Here is a 13369-nt window from a genome sequence, read left to right on the forward strand (position 1 = left end):
TATTTGTTTTTAAGAAAACAGGTTGAACCTGGTAAATTCATCAATATATGACGATAGTCTTAATACGGAAGACCCCGATTTCTCTTTTTTGACAGTATTAGTATTATTTCTGAATCTGTTTGACCTGACAAGACCTTCCACAATGAGGCCCTGCATCACACCAAGTGGGTTGTCTCATACACAGTTAAACATAAAATACTGTATTTTTCCATATATAATGTACACTTTTTTGCCCAAATTCTTGAGGGAAAATAAGGATACACATTATACATGGGTAGTACTAATTCCGTATCTATACGAATGTTTTTGATTCTTTTACTTATGCTAATGCATTAAACGTGTAACTTGAGAAAGCAATAACCATATCCATATGCAAAATAACACCCTGGAATATGGTAATCGGTTTTGTCTCTAAATATAAATAAATAAATAAATAGATAAATAATTGAAATAAAGAATTAAAATGAAAGGTTTTTTTCCTTGAACGTTTGGGCCAAAAACGTAGGTGTGCAGTACACATGGCAAAATGCAGTTTATGTAAAACAACCCGCAAAGCCACACAGAAGGTGGGCTAAGTCTCTCTGTCCCTTTTGTGACCCAGCAGAGCAGGAACGGGTCTGCCTACCGCCACAGAAGATCTTCCTTCGGACGGTGAGTAACACGTGGCCGTTGCGGGCAGCGGTCGTCATCAGGTCCAGGACTTGCTTGTGTGACTTCCCTTTAACAGGAATCCCATCGATGCACATCAGCTCATCGGCTGCTCGGAGCCGGCCATCCTTCTCAGCTGCGCCCAGGGGGATGATGGCCCCGATGTAGATCTGACAGGACGACAAGGCACAGGTTGGTCTACGAGTCCGCCAGGATCTACTAAGACCCCTGACTACTAAGTGAAGGACTTCTTGGCTCAGCCCTGTGCAAACCGACAGATTTCCGCAGTGCAGCCGTGAACAGAGTCATGCTTTAGAGAGGGGATATCTTAGAACAGGACCGTTCTCCAAAATGGCCCTTCCGATAACCACACTACACCATCCCTTCCGGATCCTCTGGGTTGAGGACAAAGAAGATAGAAAATACAAAGCTGTTCAATAATTGACAAAACTGCCACCATCTCTACAACAAAACAAAGACATTAAACTCAGAAAATGCAATTCAATGGGGTAGCTATTGAAATAAAGTAAGGTCTATTGCCATCATGAAAACCTCACATGCTGTCCACAGCGGCTGGACAATTCTTACAGCACTGCCATCTCGCACAGCTATCAGCACAAGTTCAGCGGATAAAACAGAGCGGCATTTCTGGTTCCTAAATCTTGAAGCAGTCATTACGTTGAGAGAACAGAGTGGCCCAAGGCTCACTTGTATCTTGGTGAACATGTCTAGGTCATTCTGCTGGCCAGCAATTAAAATCCTATAATTAGCCCTGGCCAGCTGGTGCAGTCGTTTGGAGCCTTGTGCCGTATACCACACGGTTGCGGGTTCGATCCCCGGTCAGGGCATGTACAGGAGGCAACCAATCGCTGTGTCTCTGTCACATTGATGTTTCTTTTTCTCTCCTTCCATGATCAATAAACATATCTTTGAGTGAGGATTAAAAAAAAAATTCTATAATAAGGCAATCATGAATGTTGGAACTGGTTTCAGAGAGGCTAAAACTGGACATTTATGACAAAGGTCTCTCCCAAGTTGTTGAAAAAAATTCTTAAAATGTCTAAGTGACCACTCTGAGTACCAAAAAAATAGGAAGCAGTAAAATGAAGCTATCTCTCCCTTCAGAAATAATCAAGGTTCCTTATGTCTGGCCTATGAGGGGGAAGCTGTGTTAACTGTACCCAATATGAGTCATTAGTGCACATTTATACTATAGAAATCAAACGTTCTATTCAGAAATAGAAGGAAGCCTGTCATTTGAAAAGATCATTGTTACCTAACTTCCAAGCATGATAATAATGTAGTCATTCTGATATTATACCCACCCCCCAAACCCAACTTAAATATATTCTTAAATTCTACAAAGCACATTACTTCTGTCATTCAAATTAAGGGCAAACTCAAATATACTACCCACTACATTTGTTCTCTAACTTTATGTGAAAATCATGTATAAATAAAATTCTAGATTTTAAATTCTCTGCAAGCATAGCCCTCGTGCTTTCTGGACAGAAACATAATTATTTTATATTCTTCTAGTTTCAGAGGCAACAGATGAAATGGCATGCAAAACACTGAGCATAGAAATGTCAACCCGTTACTAACATGGCAAATCATATGGATTAGGTGGCATAATGTTCAGGGCTCACGCCAAGCGCTTATGGAACATCCAGAAGGTGCAGCGACTGTGGTAAACAGGGTTTCGAATTATAGGTTTCTTGGAAAAGCAAAATGTCTTAAAACTTGTTTAATGAAGGCAAGAGTAAATAAAAATTTAAAATAAGCACAAAGAGAAATTAATTACTGCTCAAGTTAGAGCTGACATATCCAGTTTTCACCTCCAGTTTTAGCCTCAGCGGCCCCAAGTTCACTGAGGCACTACGAAACTAAGAGAAATGCAATTCTTCCATATTAATGGAACTGTTGGAGAAAACAAAATATTTTTTTTTTAAATCAACCGAAACAGAAAACAACAAAAACCATATTCCACCAAACTGCTACTTAAAGGCCTGAACAGGAAGAGCCAAGTCCAAAGCATTTAAACTCACAGACTGGTCAGGTCCGTCTCCGCCCAGGACCCTGAAGCCAAACCCCGACTCCTGCTTCCGAAGAAAAACGTCCAGATCTTTGGTGTTTGGCGCTAAGGAGAACCAGAAAATATTTTAAAAAATAAACAAATAGTTTGGTTTACTTCAGAAGTATTAAAATAAAACGAAGTTCAACATTTATAGGGTAATATTATAGAGGTCAATAAACTACACCCTCAGAACTTTCTGAGATGCAAAAATTTACATAAGACTATATAACACCCCAAAAAATGTCAACCATAAATCTTTGAGTTCCAAACAAAACTGTGTCAAGATTCCTGTAGTGGTATCTATCCTCTCGTCCACATGTTCAGCACTACACTGCCGCTAACCTCTCATGCCCTCAGATCAATACTACATTGTCAAATTGAGAATTATCCCATTTAAGTCTGTAATTGATAGGTGCAGATTATCCAAACTAACACTTGGGCAAATCCTGAAGAGAGCCCATAAAATACCTTCATTCTTCTCCTAACCTAACACCTTTGCTTTAGAAAAGCATCCCACATGAGCTGCTTACTGAACCTCATTTTGCAAAATGACATTATTTTAAAAGACAGTAAACAACAGTTAACACTATTCTCAGTCCCATTTCCTTGCTGGGGAAACCGAGGGCGAGTGTCACACCGCAGGGAAGTGACACAGCTGAGGGTTAAACTCCGCTTGATTCCCATGACCCAGGTTTCCGCCCCTCACCGCCCGGCCCCCCAAAAGGGGACATCTGTCGGAACATCAAGTCAGGAAAATTACTTTATCACTAAAATCTGATCTCTGAGAAAACACTAATGTTACTTATAAGAAAGAAGTCTTTACTGGAAAGAAAAAAGGGAGAACTTTAGAGATAAAAGGACTCATGAGTCCAGCTCATTTACTTTATGGGTGAGGCCCAACGGGATGACTAGTTTATTACAAGTTTAAGAATGGACCAAGCCATGAATGGGAAGTCTGGAGAAAAGGATTCTCCGAAGTTTTACCAATTTGAATTATCACTTCGCTGTGCTTCTGCCTGATTTTCATCTTTTTTAAACATGGCTTGGGATGATCAAGGTAAAGATCTACAATTGATTAAATAACTATGAAGTCAATTATATAGAAAATGTCCACCTGGGTACATCTTTTCCAAGGTAAATTTAAATCTTTCTTAAAAACAAATACATTTAAAAAATCAAACCTATTTCAATCCGCAACTTTACTTTGGAAAAGATTAGCATCAGTAAGTAATCAGTGCAGGTCTGAACCTCTGCCCTGTGCGCCCCCTCTTCCCCTCATCCGTGGGCCGGAGCTCATAGGTGCCTGCGCTTTGGCTTCCTCCTCAGGTCGCAGACCCCTCTGATTCATCCCCGTCCATACCCGGCCCAGAAAATCTTTCTGAAGCTCAACCCAGCAATACTGTCCCTGGGGTTAAAACTGCTCCGTGGCTCCCCATCACTGCCCTGGCTGATGTCGGCCCTCCACAATCCGCTCCTGCCCCCTGGTTTCCCGTGACAACCACATCCAGCCAAGCGGAACCTCTCGCAGGACCCAGGCTGTGCAAGGCCGATGTGCAAATATTATTCCCTCTTTCTTTCGCTTCTACCTGCCTCGCAAAGATTTGTCTTTGAAGATGTGGAGAAAACCTAACTTCTCATATGAAGCTGTGCCTATCACTCCTACTAGCCCTGGGGGTAAAACTGGCCACTTCCGCCTTTGGACTCGGTTCCTGCTGTCCATCCTTCTGTACTGCACCTGCTAGGCTTAAGTGTACCTATTTGCACACTTATTTGATTACATATTTGTTTTTTCCATCTAGGTTTAATCGTCTTTTTGGGTGCAGGGCCTACGTAACCTATTTATTTATCTCTTTATTCCCATTACTGACTTTGATGCTGGGTGGACAGTAGGCATTTAATGCATGGTTTTGAAAAAAAAGTGAATGAATGAATGTTGAATATGAATGGAAGAAGCCCAGAGTCGTGTTAAAATGGGAATGAAGGAAGAACATTTCAATCTGGTTTTGAAAGATGGGAAGGTCCCAGTTTAAAAAAATTCAAATTTATTTTGTCACATGCTCCCCTGGAATATTCCACAACTACTTACGTTTATCTTCATACAAAGTCTTAGATTTCAGGTAGACCTCAGAAGGGTCCAGCTTCGGGGATCCTGACCTGATAATGCTGGGCGGAAAAGGCATCGGCTGGGGGATGGGCTCATTTATGGCCTCCAAACTTCCTGAATTTTCCTTTTTATCTGTTTTCTGAAATGGAAAAGGGCCTTACTTAGTAGTTTAAAAAAACAGATGGTCAATTAGTTCATAGAACGGTCATCTACGCTGCGTTTGTCAACTGATTCCGGGGGCGGAGGTGGTCGTTCATGGCTGCGCTGTCGGAGGGGCTCCCGACCATGGTCTGCGGTGTTTGGCTAAAACGTGTTTGACTGAAACTAGAAAAGGCTTATACTGATGTCAACAGAAAGGCCTTAATTAGCGCTCCATGTAAGCCCTCTTGCCCTGCTGTCCAACAGCAAGTCACGGGACACAAGGTGCCTTTGAGAACAGCGTGCCTCAGTGCAGCAGGAGGAGTCCGAGAAAGTCCGCGACAAGCCCCGCCCCCCCGCCGAATCCGCCTCCGGGGAGGGCGCTGCGGGCAGCGTCCCGGCTAAGCAAGCGCGACAGGAAGCGCTATGCTAGTTTAGGTCATGCGGCTGCGCCTGTGAAGACCTGCTGCGTGGCCAAGTCAAACGCCGCAAGGAGGTGGGCACGCCTGCCGGGCAATCGGATGAGGACAGAGCTTATTTTCCCAGTTTTCCAGTTCAGATGGAACTTGCGCAAAGTAACATTCAAGCAAAATGAGTTCTTTCAAAATGTCTTAAAAATGAAATCCAACCAACACCCTGAGAAAACAGATAGGGTTTTGAGAAGAGCTCGCCGTCCTGAGTTACCATGGGGAGAGGCGGATGAGAGGCGTGTGTGATAATTCACGCGGACAGGACGGGTCGCGAGAGCAGCTGGTCGTCAGGGCGCGGGCAGGGCCCGGGGGAGGGGGGGGCCGCTTCGCTGACCCGGAACCAGACCCAGACCCAGGCAGGTGGCGGGAGCTCGGAGCAGCCTCCTCCCCGTGGCCGCATGCGCTGGGATTCTGCCAGCAGTGAGGGTCATCCGGGCTTCTGTCAGTTGGGAAGCATTGGGGTCACCACGCTGCACTGGCACCCGCGATGAAATCGATAAGGTCACACAGGAGGGAAGAACGATAACCAGAGGAACCAGAGAAATGTACAAAACTGCAGTGCAATTTAAACGAATTGGGAAAAAAGAAAGAAAATTCTGTCCGCTCTGGACCTAAGTGGTACAGTCCATAAAAGTGCTGGGTTTCTCTCCATAAAGCAGCAAATTTGCAGAGGGTCCTATTTGGGCTGGCAAAAATTTATCCATTTTACATGTGACAGTCTTTCCTTTCGTCACCTGTGGTTCATGCTTATGGACGACATCCTTCAGGCGTGAGATGATAGACTCCAACTCGAGCAAACTAGAACTGATCAGGATTTCACGCGCAACTGTCCCGTCTGTCCAGCCACGTGATTGTGGCTGCCTGAGCAGCTACACATGTGCACCTCACACCATTTCTCGTACAGCAGTGTTAATTTGGTGCATCCTTTTTTTTTTAGGTCTTATTCTCTATGCAGGTCCTTAAGTAGGCTATGCAGCTATTCAGAATGCCAAAGAAAACATAGTTTCTCGTCTGACAGTCTATCACTTTGGTAACAAGCACACTGGGCACAGAAGACCACAGTTCTCTAGAATGTCTTGTTCAGTCCTAAATGTGAGAGTGTAATCTAAATGTGGGTAGTTACAGACCCCGTGAAATTACGTGAGGCAGCCACGTCTCTCCCCTTTGGGCGTCAAGGAGAAGATGTAAGTTTCTTCTTTAACACATAGAAAGGACCTCGAGGAGGCACTTCAGCGTGCCCACATTTTACTGTTTAGAGCAGTGACTTTCAATCTTTTTCATCACACAGCACATACAAACTAATTACTAAAATTCTCTAGCACACCAAAAAACATATTTTTTGCCAATCTGGAAAAAAAAAAGTAGGTACAATTTGGATTCACTCACTCCAGACAGCTGCTGTTGTGTTGGCTGTTGTCATTTTTTTGATTTGACAGTCGAAGGGAAAAGGGGTCCGTGCCCCCGACTAAATGGTCAGGTACTGCAGGTTTTAAAAACTCTTGCGGCGCACCAGTTGAAACAGCTAGTTTAGAGGACAGGCTCATTGGTAGTTTGGGTCTCTAGTATCCCTCCAATAGCAACACCTAACCAGGGGAGCACATCTCTCCTCCACCGGGCTTTTCCTGCCTCCCACGCTTCCCTCTGAGTGTCTGACACAAGCCCAGGGCAACCTGGCTCCGCCTTCTCCCACGGGGGCCACAGTCACCGCTGCAGGGGGCTGTCCTGACCCAGGGCGCTTTCCTGACACAGGGGGCTGGGGCATCCCTTTCACTGTGCTGGGAAGAAGCATTTGAGGCCCACAGCATACTCACCATTTTTGTAGTTTTCGTTGGTGAAGGAGGACCTTAAAAAAATAAGCCACATTTTAAAAACAGAGGAAGCAGTTCCCGATTACAAATAGCGTCAGCATTTAAGATAAAACTAGCTTTGCCTTTCAGTAGGCCAGTAAATTCTGACACCTCCCCTGTGCCAGGTATTATACATAATTTATCTCATTCCATTTTTATGACAACCCGAAGGCATAAATGTTACTACCATTTTATAGATAAGGTAACCAAAGACTCAAACAGATTAACATTATCTCCCTATACTGTGGAACAAACAGGGAGCAAGGGAGAAACCGACGTCCAGCCTGCCACTAAACACTGGTCTCTGTTGTATCTGAGAAACTGTGGATAACCCTCCAGCCCTAGCAAAGAATTTTCTCTTTACTCTGAGCATATTCCACCATATCACTGGGGAAGAAACAAAAATCGTTTGAAGAAATGAGAAGGAAAAAAAACACAAAACAACCCAATGAAGTTAAACTACTCATTTTTTGGGGCCAGATTTTATTCTTTAAAGTACTAGTCGTTCATAGGTATGTACTTAAGAAAGCCTATTAAAATGCAAACTTTGTGATCAGTCCTTGGACCTGAATTTTAATGTCTGGGAGCAGTTCATGTCAGCTGACGACCTTGGAAAATAAAAATTATATTTCTCTTATATGAGCACTGTGAGGTTTAATTAACATTTGTGGATAGGGACTGGAGCTTAAGATAAAAGCTTTACGAGCACAGGTTATCGTGATTGCTCTTACAGAAGAGATTAGCGCAACATCCGACACTTTGTCCCTTCACAGAGAGCTGGCTCCCTCAAACGTCTTTGGCACCTTACGGAGGTCCAGACGAAGTGCTAGTGACAGAAAGAGCCCATTTCTACTGTTGTCATCAACAGAGAACACGAAAATAAGAGAATATATTTCATCTGAAGTAGCACAATGCGACTGCGCAGTGTGACTCTCTTCTACCATTAAAGCCATAAATCATATTTTTAAAAGAATAGAGAGGAAAAGAAATCCATCATGCATGTGAATGAAACCATCAGTAACTAAAGAATCTGCTGCAAAAGATCCTGCTTATGGAAGCAGGCAGAACCTTCCGGGAAATGCCCACGAACGACCAGTCAGGTCTGCAGGGAGACACATCGAACCTGTGAGGAGGGGCAAGCAACAAACATAAATGCAAGAACAGCGAAGCCTTTCCCTGCTGTGCGCTTACTCACCTCCTCGTAAGATAAGCAAGGGCACGTCTGCTCCTACTGGGAACTGCTTTAGCACCTCCACCACTTGGAGGTGGGTTAAATTCTGCACATTCTGATGGTAAATTTCCTTAATTATATCCCCTTTCCGCAGGCCCGGACACCACTGGCTGTCCAGTATCATTTTCACCTTCTGTCCAGTGGGGCTGTCAGCAATGGCAAACCCAAAGCCTTTAGGGCCCTTGATCAGAGGGACCGTCACGAGTTCAGGCTGGGAGCTGCCCGACGACGCCATGGACGCTCTCTGCTCGCTCAAATCTGACGGCCCATTGAGACGGTCACTGACCAAGATGTGTCCTGATTTCCCATTCTGGTCCAGGACCACTGCTCCTGACTTGAAGTCCTGTGTGTTCCCGCAAGTCTCTCCCTTGGTTAATGACTGTCCATTGATGACAGGGGTGGCAGCCACCATGTCCACGACGGGGTCTTCGTTGTCATCCGGGAGTGGATAACCACGGCATAAAGTGAGGTTAACGTACTGATTGACAGGCACCAACTGAAACATCTGGACAACATCTGCGTGGGTGTGACCAAGGACACAGTTGCCATTGATGTCTACAATGACATCACCTGGTAAAAGATAATCGTGTTAATAATATGAAAACCACCAGATAAGTTAACTTTTTTGTGGTTGTTGGGGGACACAAAACTGACTTAAATTTAGCATCTAAATTTGAATTCTGGAAACCTCTTACTGTTCATTAACTACTGAGTTTGAACACAGACATGTCGTTCTCCCTCTGCAACTCCTTTCCAGAAAGAATATCTAAATGTATAAATCTTTATTATCTTTGTAGCAAAGGATTATGACCTCAAGCTCAAGGGATTCATGCTAAAAATAGTGCAAATCTGTATTATCATTCTTAGTATATCCTCTGAGTTCTACCTATGTGGCTGTACAAGCTAAGTACGTGGTAGTAGGTATTCAGTACATAGAAGAGGAGCAAGTAACTCCTACTGACTACTTGTACAAAAAGGTAACCTTTAAATACACCTTGTTTCTTGACTTTTAAGAAGCCACTAAGATGTAATTAAAAATTCATAATGTAGGGCTAAAGATTAGAATAACGTTGTTATGAATATATTTTCTTTTAGCACCCTTCTTTTTCTAGGGTATCAATTTGTTGTAATTCAGATTTCACAAGGAGAAACAAGTGACAAAAAATTCAACAAAAACAAAGACTATATTAAGACACTGAAAAGTCAGCTAAATTAATCTTGTAAAAGTTGGTTTTGCTTCCCTAATTTTACATTATTATGACCATTACCACTTGACATTCATCAGCTGTGCTTTTTTAACACAGCCTTAACTTTTAAAATTTGTCCTCTGCTGTCTCATCCATTTGCTGCTTTTATCCGAATATAATTAATTAAATTGCCAATTAATTAATTGCCAAATAGAGGTACTTTAATTTCTTCTGATTGCATGTAGGCTTTAGAAAAATCAACATATTTAAAAACATTAGTCTGTGGAAATTTCTTTCATAATCAAAGAAGATACAGAAATTAGATTCATTAGAAACAAAATTTTGACTTTTCCTCCCCTGATTAAAATCCCAGCATTTTCATGGAAGTATTGTATTGCTCTGCAAATTAGATAATTTTAGACAAACCTGAATATTGTAAAATCCCAACAGCATATATAATAGCTATGAGATGTGTTTCATGGACAAAATGTTCCAAAAGTCAAAATTGAGAACATAAAAAAAACCTTATTAACTTTAATCTCTAGAGTTTATTTTATAATGTAATAGAAGAGGGCTAAAAATAATTATCTTTATAAATATAACTTTTGATTAAGTTTCCTTGCTTTATATTTCTATTACTTACACAGGAAAGCATAATTTGAAAGATCCCATACCCTAACTGGAAATAAGCCGATATCTACCATGAAAAGTGTTACGACTTCAGAAGTGTCCAAGCGCGGGCTATTAATTCACATGGCAGGTGAAGAACCAGAGCATTAGAAAAGCCTAGTAAACAGCACGAGAGGCAACCTCAGTGGAATACTAAACTCATCCTGGAAAAAAGTATTTAAACTTCCTTCATAATTGGTAATTGATCTTGAACTTCCCCTCTGCTCTAAACACTGTCAGCCATTTACAAATTTCTAGAAATTATGAAGTTAGGAAAACTATAGAAAAGACAAAATTAATACAGCTCCATAAAAATGGTAATATGCATATCTATCATTCTTCATATAGCTGCTTAATTTTACTCACAACCAGTGAGACTAAGGAAAAAAACAAAAAAACTTGGGAGAAAACTGGGTGACATGTTTGGTGTCGCTATAAACATAACAATGGATCATTTTTCAAATAAAGATGATAGGTCAATGTTAAATAGCTCTAAAAATACCCCTACGTAGTCAAAGAAAACCAAACAATCAAGTAGTTTTCTGAGATGGTTCATAAATCCTTAGCGTAGTACAGCCAAAGAGTTCTCTCAAAATTAAACAAACTATTCAAAAATTGATAAATTTAATGCCTTTTCCGTTCCCACTTATTTGTAAAGACGGCCCTCCCTCAAAACTGGTTACGTTATCTAATTTAAAGGATAAACTATTTTAACACAGAAATCTCCTTCATTTGTACAATTTAGTTCTTTCTCTCTCTCTCTAAAATTATATATTTAATATAACGTATACCTATATGTTGATGTTATTTCTAGAATTTATTATATACTTATTCATACATTTTTGCTACAGAAATTTAAAAATGCTTAAATTATTTTTAATGGGGTGGTGCCCCAGAGGCTAATGGGGATGGAGTGTAATATCCAGAATATGTATACATATATATTTATTATATATGCGCGTGCACGCGCGCGTGTGTGTCCCTTAACTCTAAATTTTGTTACAGCATCACTGTTCTTCAAGTCACTCTGAAAAATTGCTTACCCGGTGCAATTTTCCCATCCTGAGCGGCAGGACCATCTTTCAGCACATTTTTCACCTGCAGGAACTCATCAGGCCTGTCTCCACCGATAATGGTGAAACCAAATCCCATTGCGCTTTTTTTCAATGCTGCTCGAACGAGGACACCTTTAAGTTGGGACGGATCTCGAGTAAAGTGGGATTTTTCCATATCTGTGCCAAAATGAGAAATGGGTTTGAGAACAAAAATTGTGACAATGAAAATGGTCCTTGATGGCAATATTTAAGAATGTCTACATAACTTAAACATAACGAACCACAAAGAAGGAAAAAATAGAGACTGTAATGCTATGGTACAGTTAGAATTTAAATTCATAAACTATGAGTAAATCACTGGTAAAAAACTAAAAAAACTTAGCAAGTGAGTCATTTCTCTTTCCGAGGACTCTTCCATGTTATTTGAAAGGTAAAAGCACCTACCTTTTTCTCCTCCTCATTGCCTTGTTTGTACTTACTTTCTCTTCCCCCAAGGAGTCCCTTATCAGGACTATTGTTAAACTCCTGAAAACCAGGGGCACTCACTCCACTGTGCCTTTCCCTTGAGTAAGCACCCACTGAGCCGCGGTGCGTGGGAACACGGCGCTAGGACGGTGAAGACCACCGTTACACACCGACGGGAAAGGCCGCGTGCAGGGCTGCTTATAACGCACAGCCCAGGCTTTCCGCAGCCTTCACTTGACATCTGATGGGACAAGAGAATCCCTAAATGCAGGAAATAGCTTCCTGTTTCTTTGCCTTATGTTTAGTGGGTGCTTTAGGAAGAAAAAAGCACAACTCCACTGGCAAGCCTATTTTTAGCGATTTCCTCAGACGGTCCCAGAACTGAAACCGGTCCACATTTGCAGAGGACGCCTCCCTTCCTGTCCCCAGGACCTCCCCGCACCCCACGCTGCCCCGTGATGGCTGCTGCCATTGGGGCGCTTCTGAAAACCCCAAGAGGACCAAAAGGGACAGATTTAGAATTTACAAAGCACTGTTTAAATTAACTTTTTAAAAGATGGTTTAAATTTTGCTGCCAAATATTTTTTAACAGTTCTACTGAGATAAAATTCGCATACGACAGAAATCAGCCACTTCAAGTGTACAAGTCGGTGCTGTTCAACCATCACCACAATCTAATTTTAGAAAAATTTCTCTTTCCTCAAAAAAGAAATCCCCGGGCCCATCGGCAGTCACTCCGCTTTCTTCCCAGCCTGACCTACTGCCGATCTCACGCAGTCACTGGCCTACCTCTCTGCAGAGGTGCCCAGTCTGTGTACTTCACACAAATGGAATCATATAATATGTGGTCTTTTGAGTGGCTTCTTTTACTTCCCGTAATATTTTTGAGGTTCATTTGTGCGGCAGCATGTGTTAGTGCTTTATTTCTTTTCCGTGCCAGGTAATATTCCACTGCATGGACAGAGCACATGCCATCCATCCACTGGTCAGATGACAGCCATGTGAGCTATTTCCACCTTTTGGCCGCGATGAATAATGTTGCTGCGAACAAGCACGTCTTGTAAAGTTTTGACCTCTCTGATTTAACTTTTCCTGATCCTTCAAGGCCCCGTTCAAAAGCGACAGGCCCCCCGCTTCGCAAGAGCCTCGGCCCCTGTGACTTTCTCCACCTCGGCAGAGCTGAGCGCCCCTGCTTTATGCCATCGCCTGCCACCTTGTACGTCTCTGTTAATAACAGGAAAGGCATCGCTCATTTGTCACCGACTGCCAGATACATTGTGAGCACTTCCCGAATATTCATTTGCAACTCCGAACCGCTTTAGGAGAGAAGAATATTATTACCTATTTTTCGATAAAGGACGCAAAGGCACAGAGAATTTAGGGCACTCGCCCAAAGTGACCGCAGCTGGGACCCAAGCCTGCTCCACCCGTGCACATTTAACTACTATTCTAGGATGCCACCTGCCATCGTCTATTGT

General features: G+C 42.4%; 1 protein-coding gene across 2 annotated transcripts in view; it reads right to left on the minus strand.

The window, feature by feature from the left end:
- MAGI3 (membrane associated guanylate kinase, WW and PDZ domain containing 3) overlaps positions 1–13369 on the minus strand; it is a 174503-nt gene that overhangs the window by 21935 nt on the left and 139199 nt on the right. For both annotated transcript variants that reach the window (XM_054564976.1, XM_054564977.1), the window contains exons 9-14: positions 11415–11603; positions 8480–9085; positions 7249–7280; positions 4812–4968; positions 2697–2788; positions 626–818 (exon numbers count right to left, since the gene is read on the minus strand). In XM_054564976.1, coding sequence (XP_054420951.1) covers positions 626–818; positions 2697–2788; positions 4812–4968; positions 7249–7280; positions 8480–9085; positions 11415–11603 — 1269 coding nt within the window. The remainder of the gene's footprint in view (positions 1–625; positions 819–2696; positions 2789–4811; positions 4969–7248; positions 7281–8479; positions 9086–11414; positions 11604–13369) is intronic.

Source organism: Pteronotus mesoamericanus, unplaced genomic scaffold, assembly GCF_021234165.1.
Source record: "Pteronotus mesoamericanus isolate MK-2021 breed Mesoamerican mustached bat unplaced genomic scaffold, CSHL_Meso_final scaffold_99, whole genome shotgun sequence".
In the NCBI taxonomy this organism is placed as follows: Eukaryota; Metazoa; Chordata; class Mammalia; order Chiroptera; family Mormoopidae; genus Pteronotus; species Pteronotus mesoamericanus.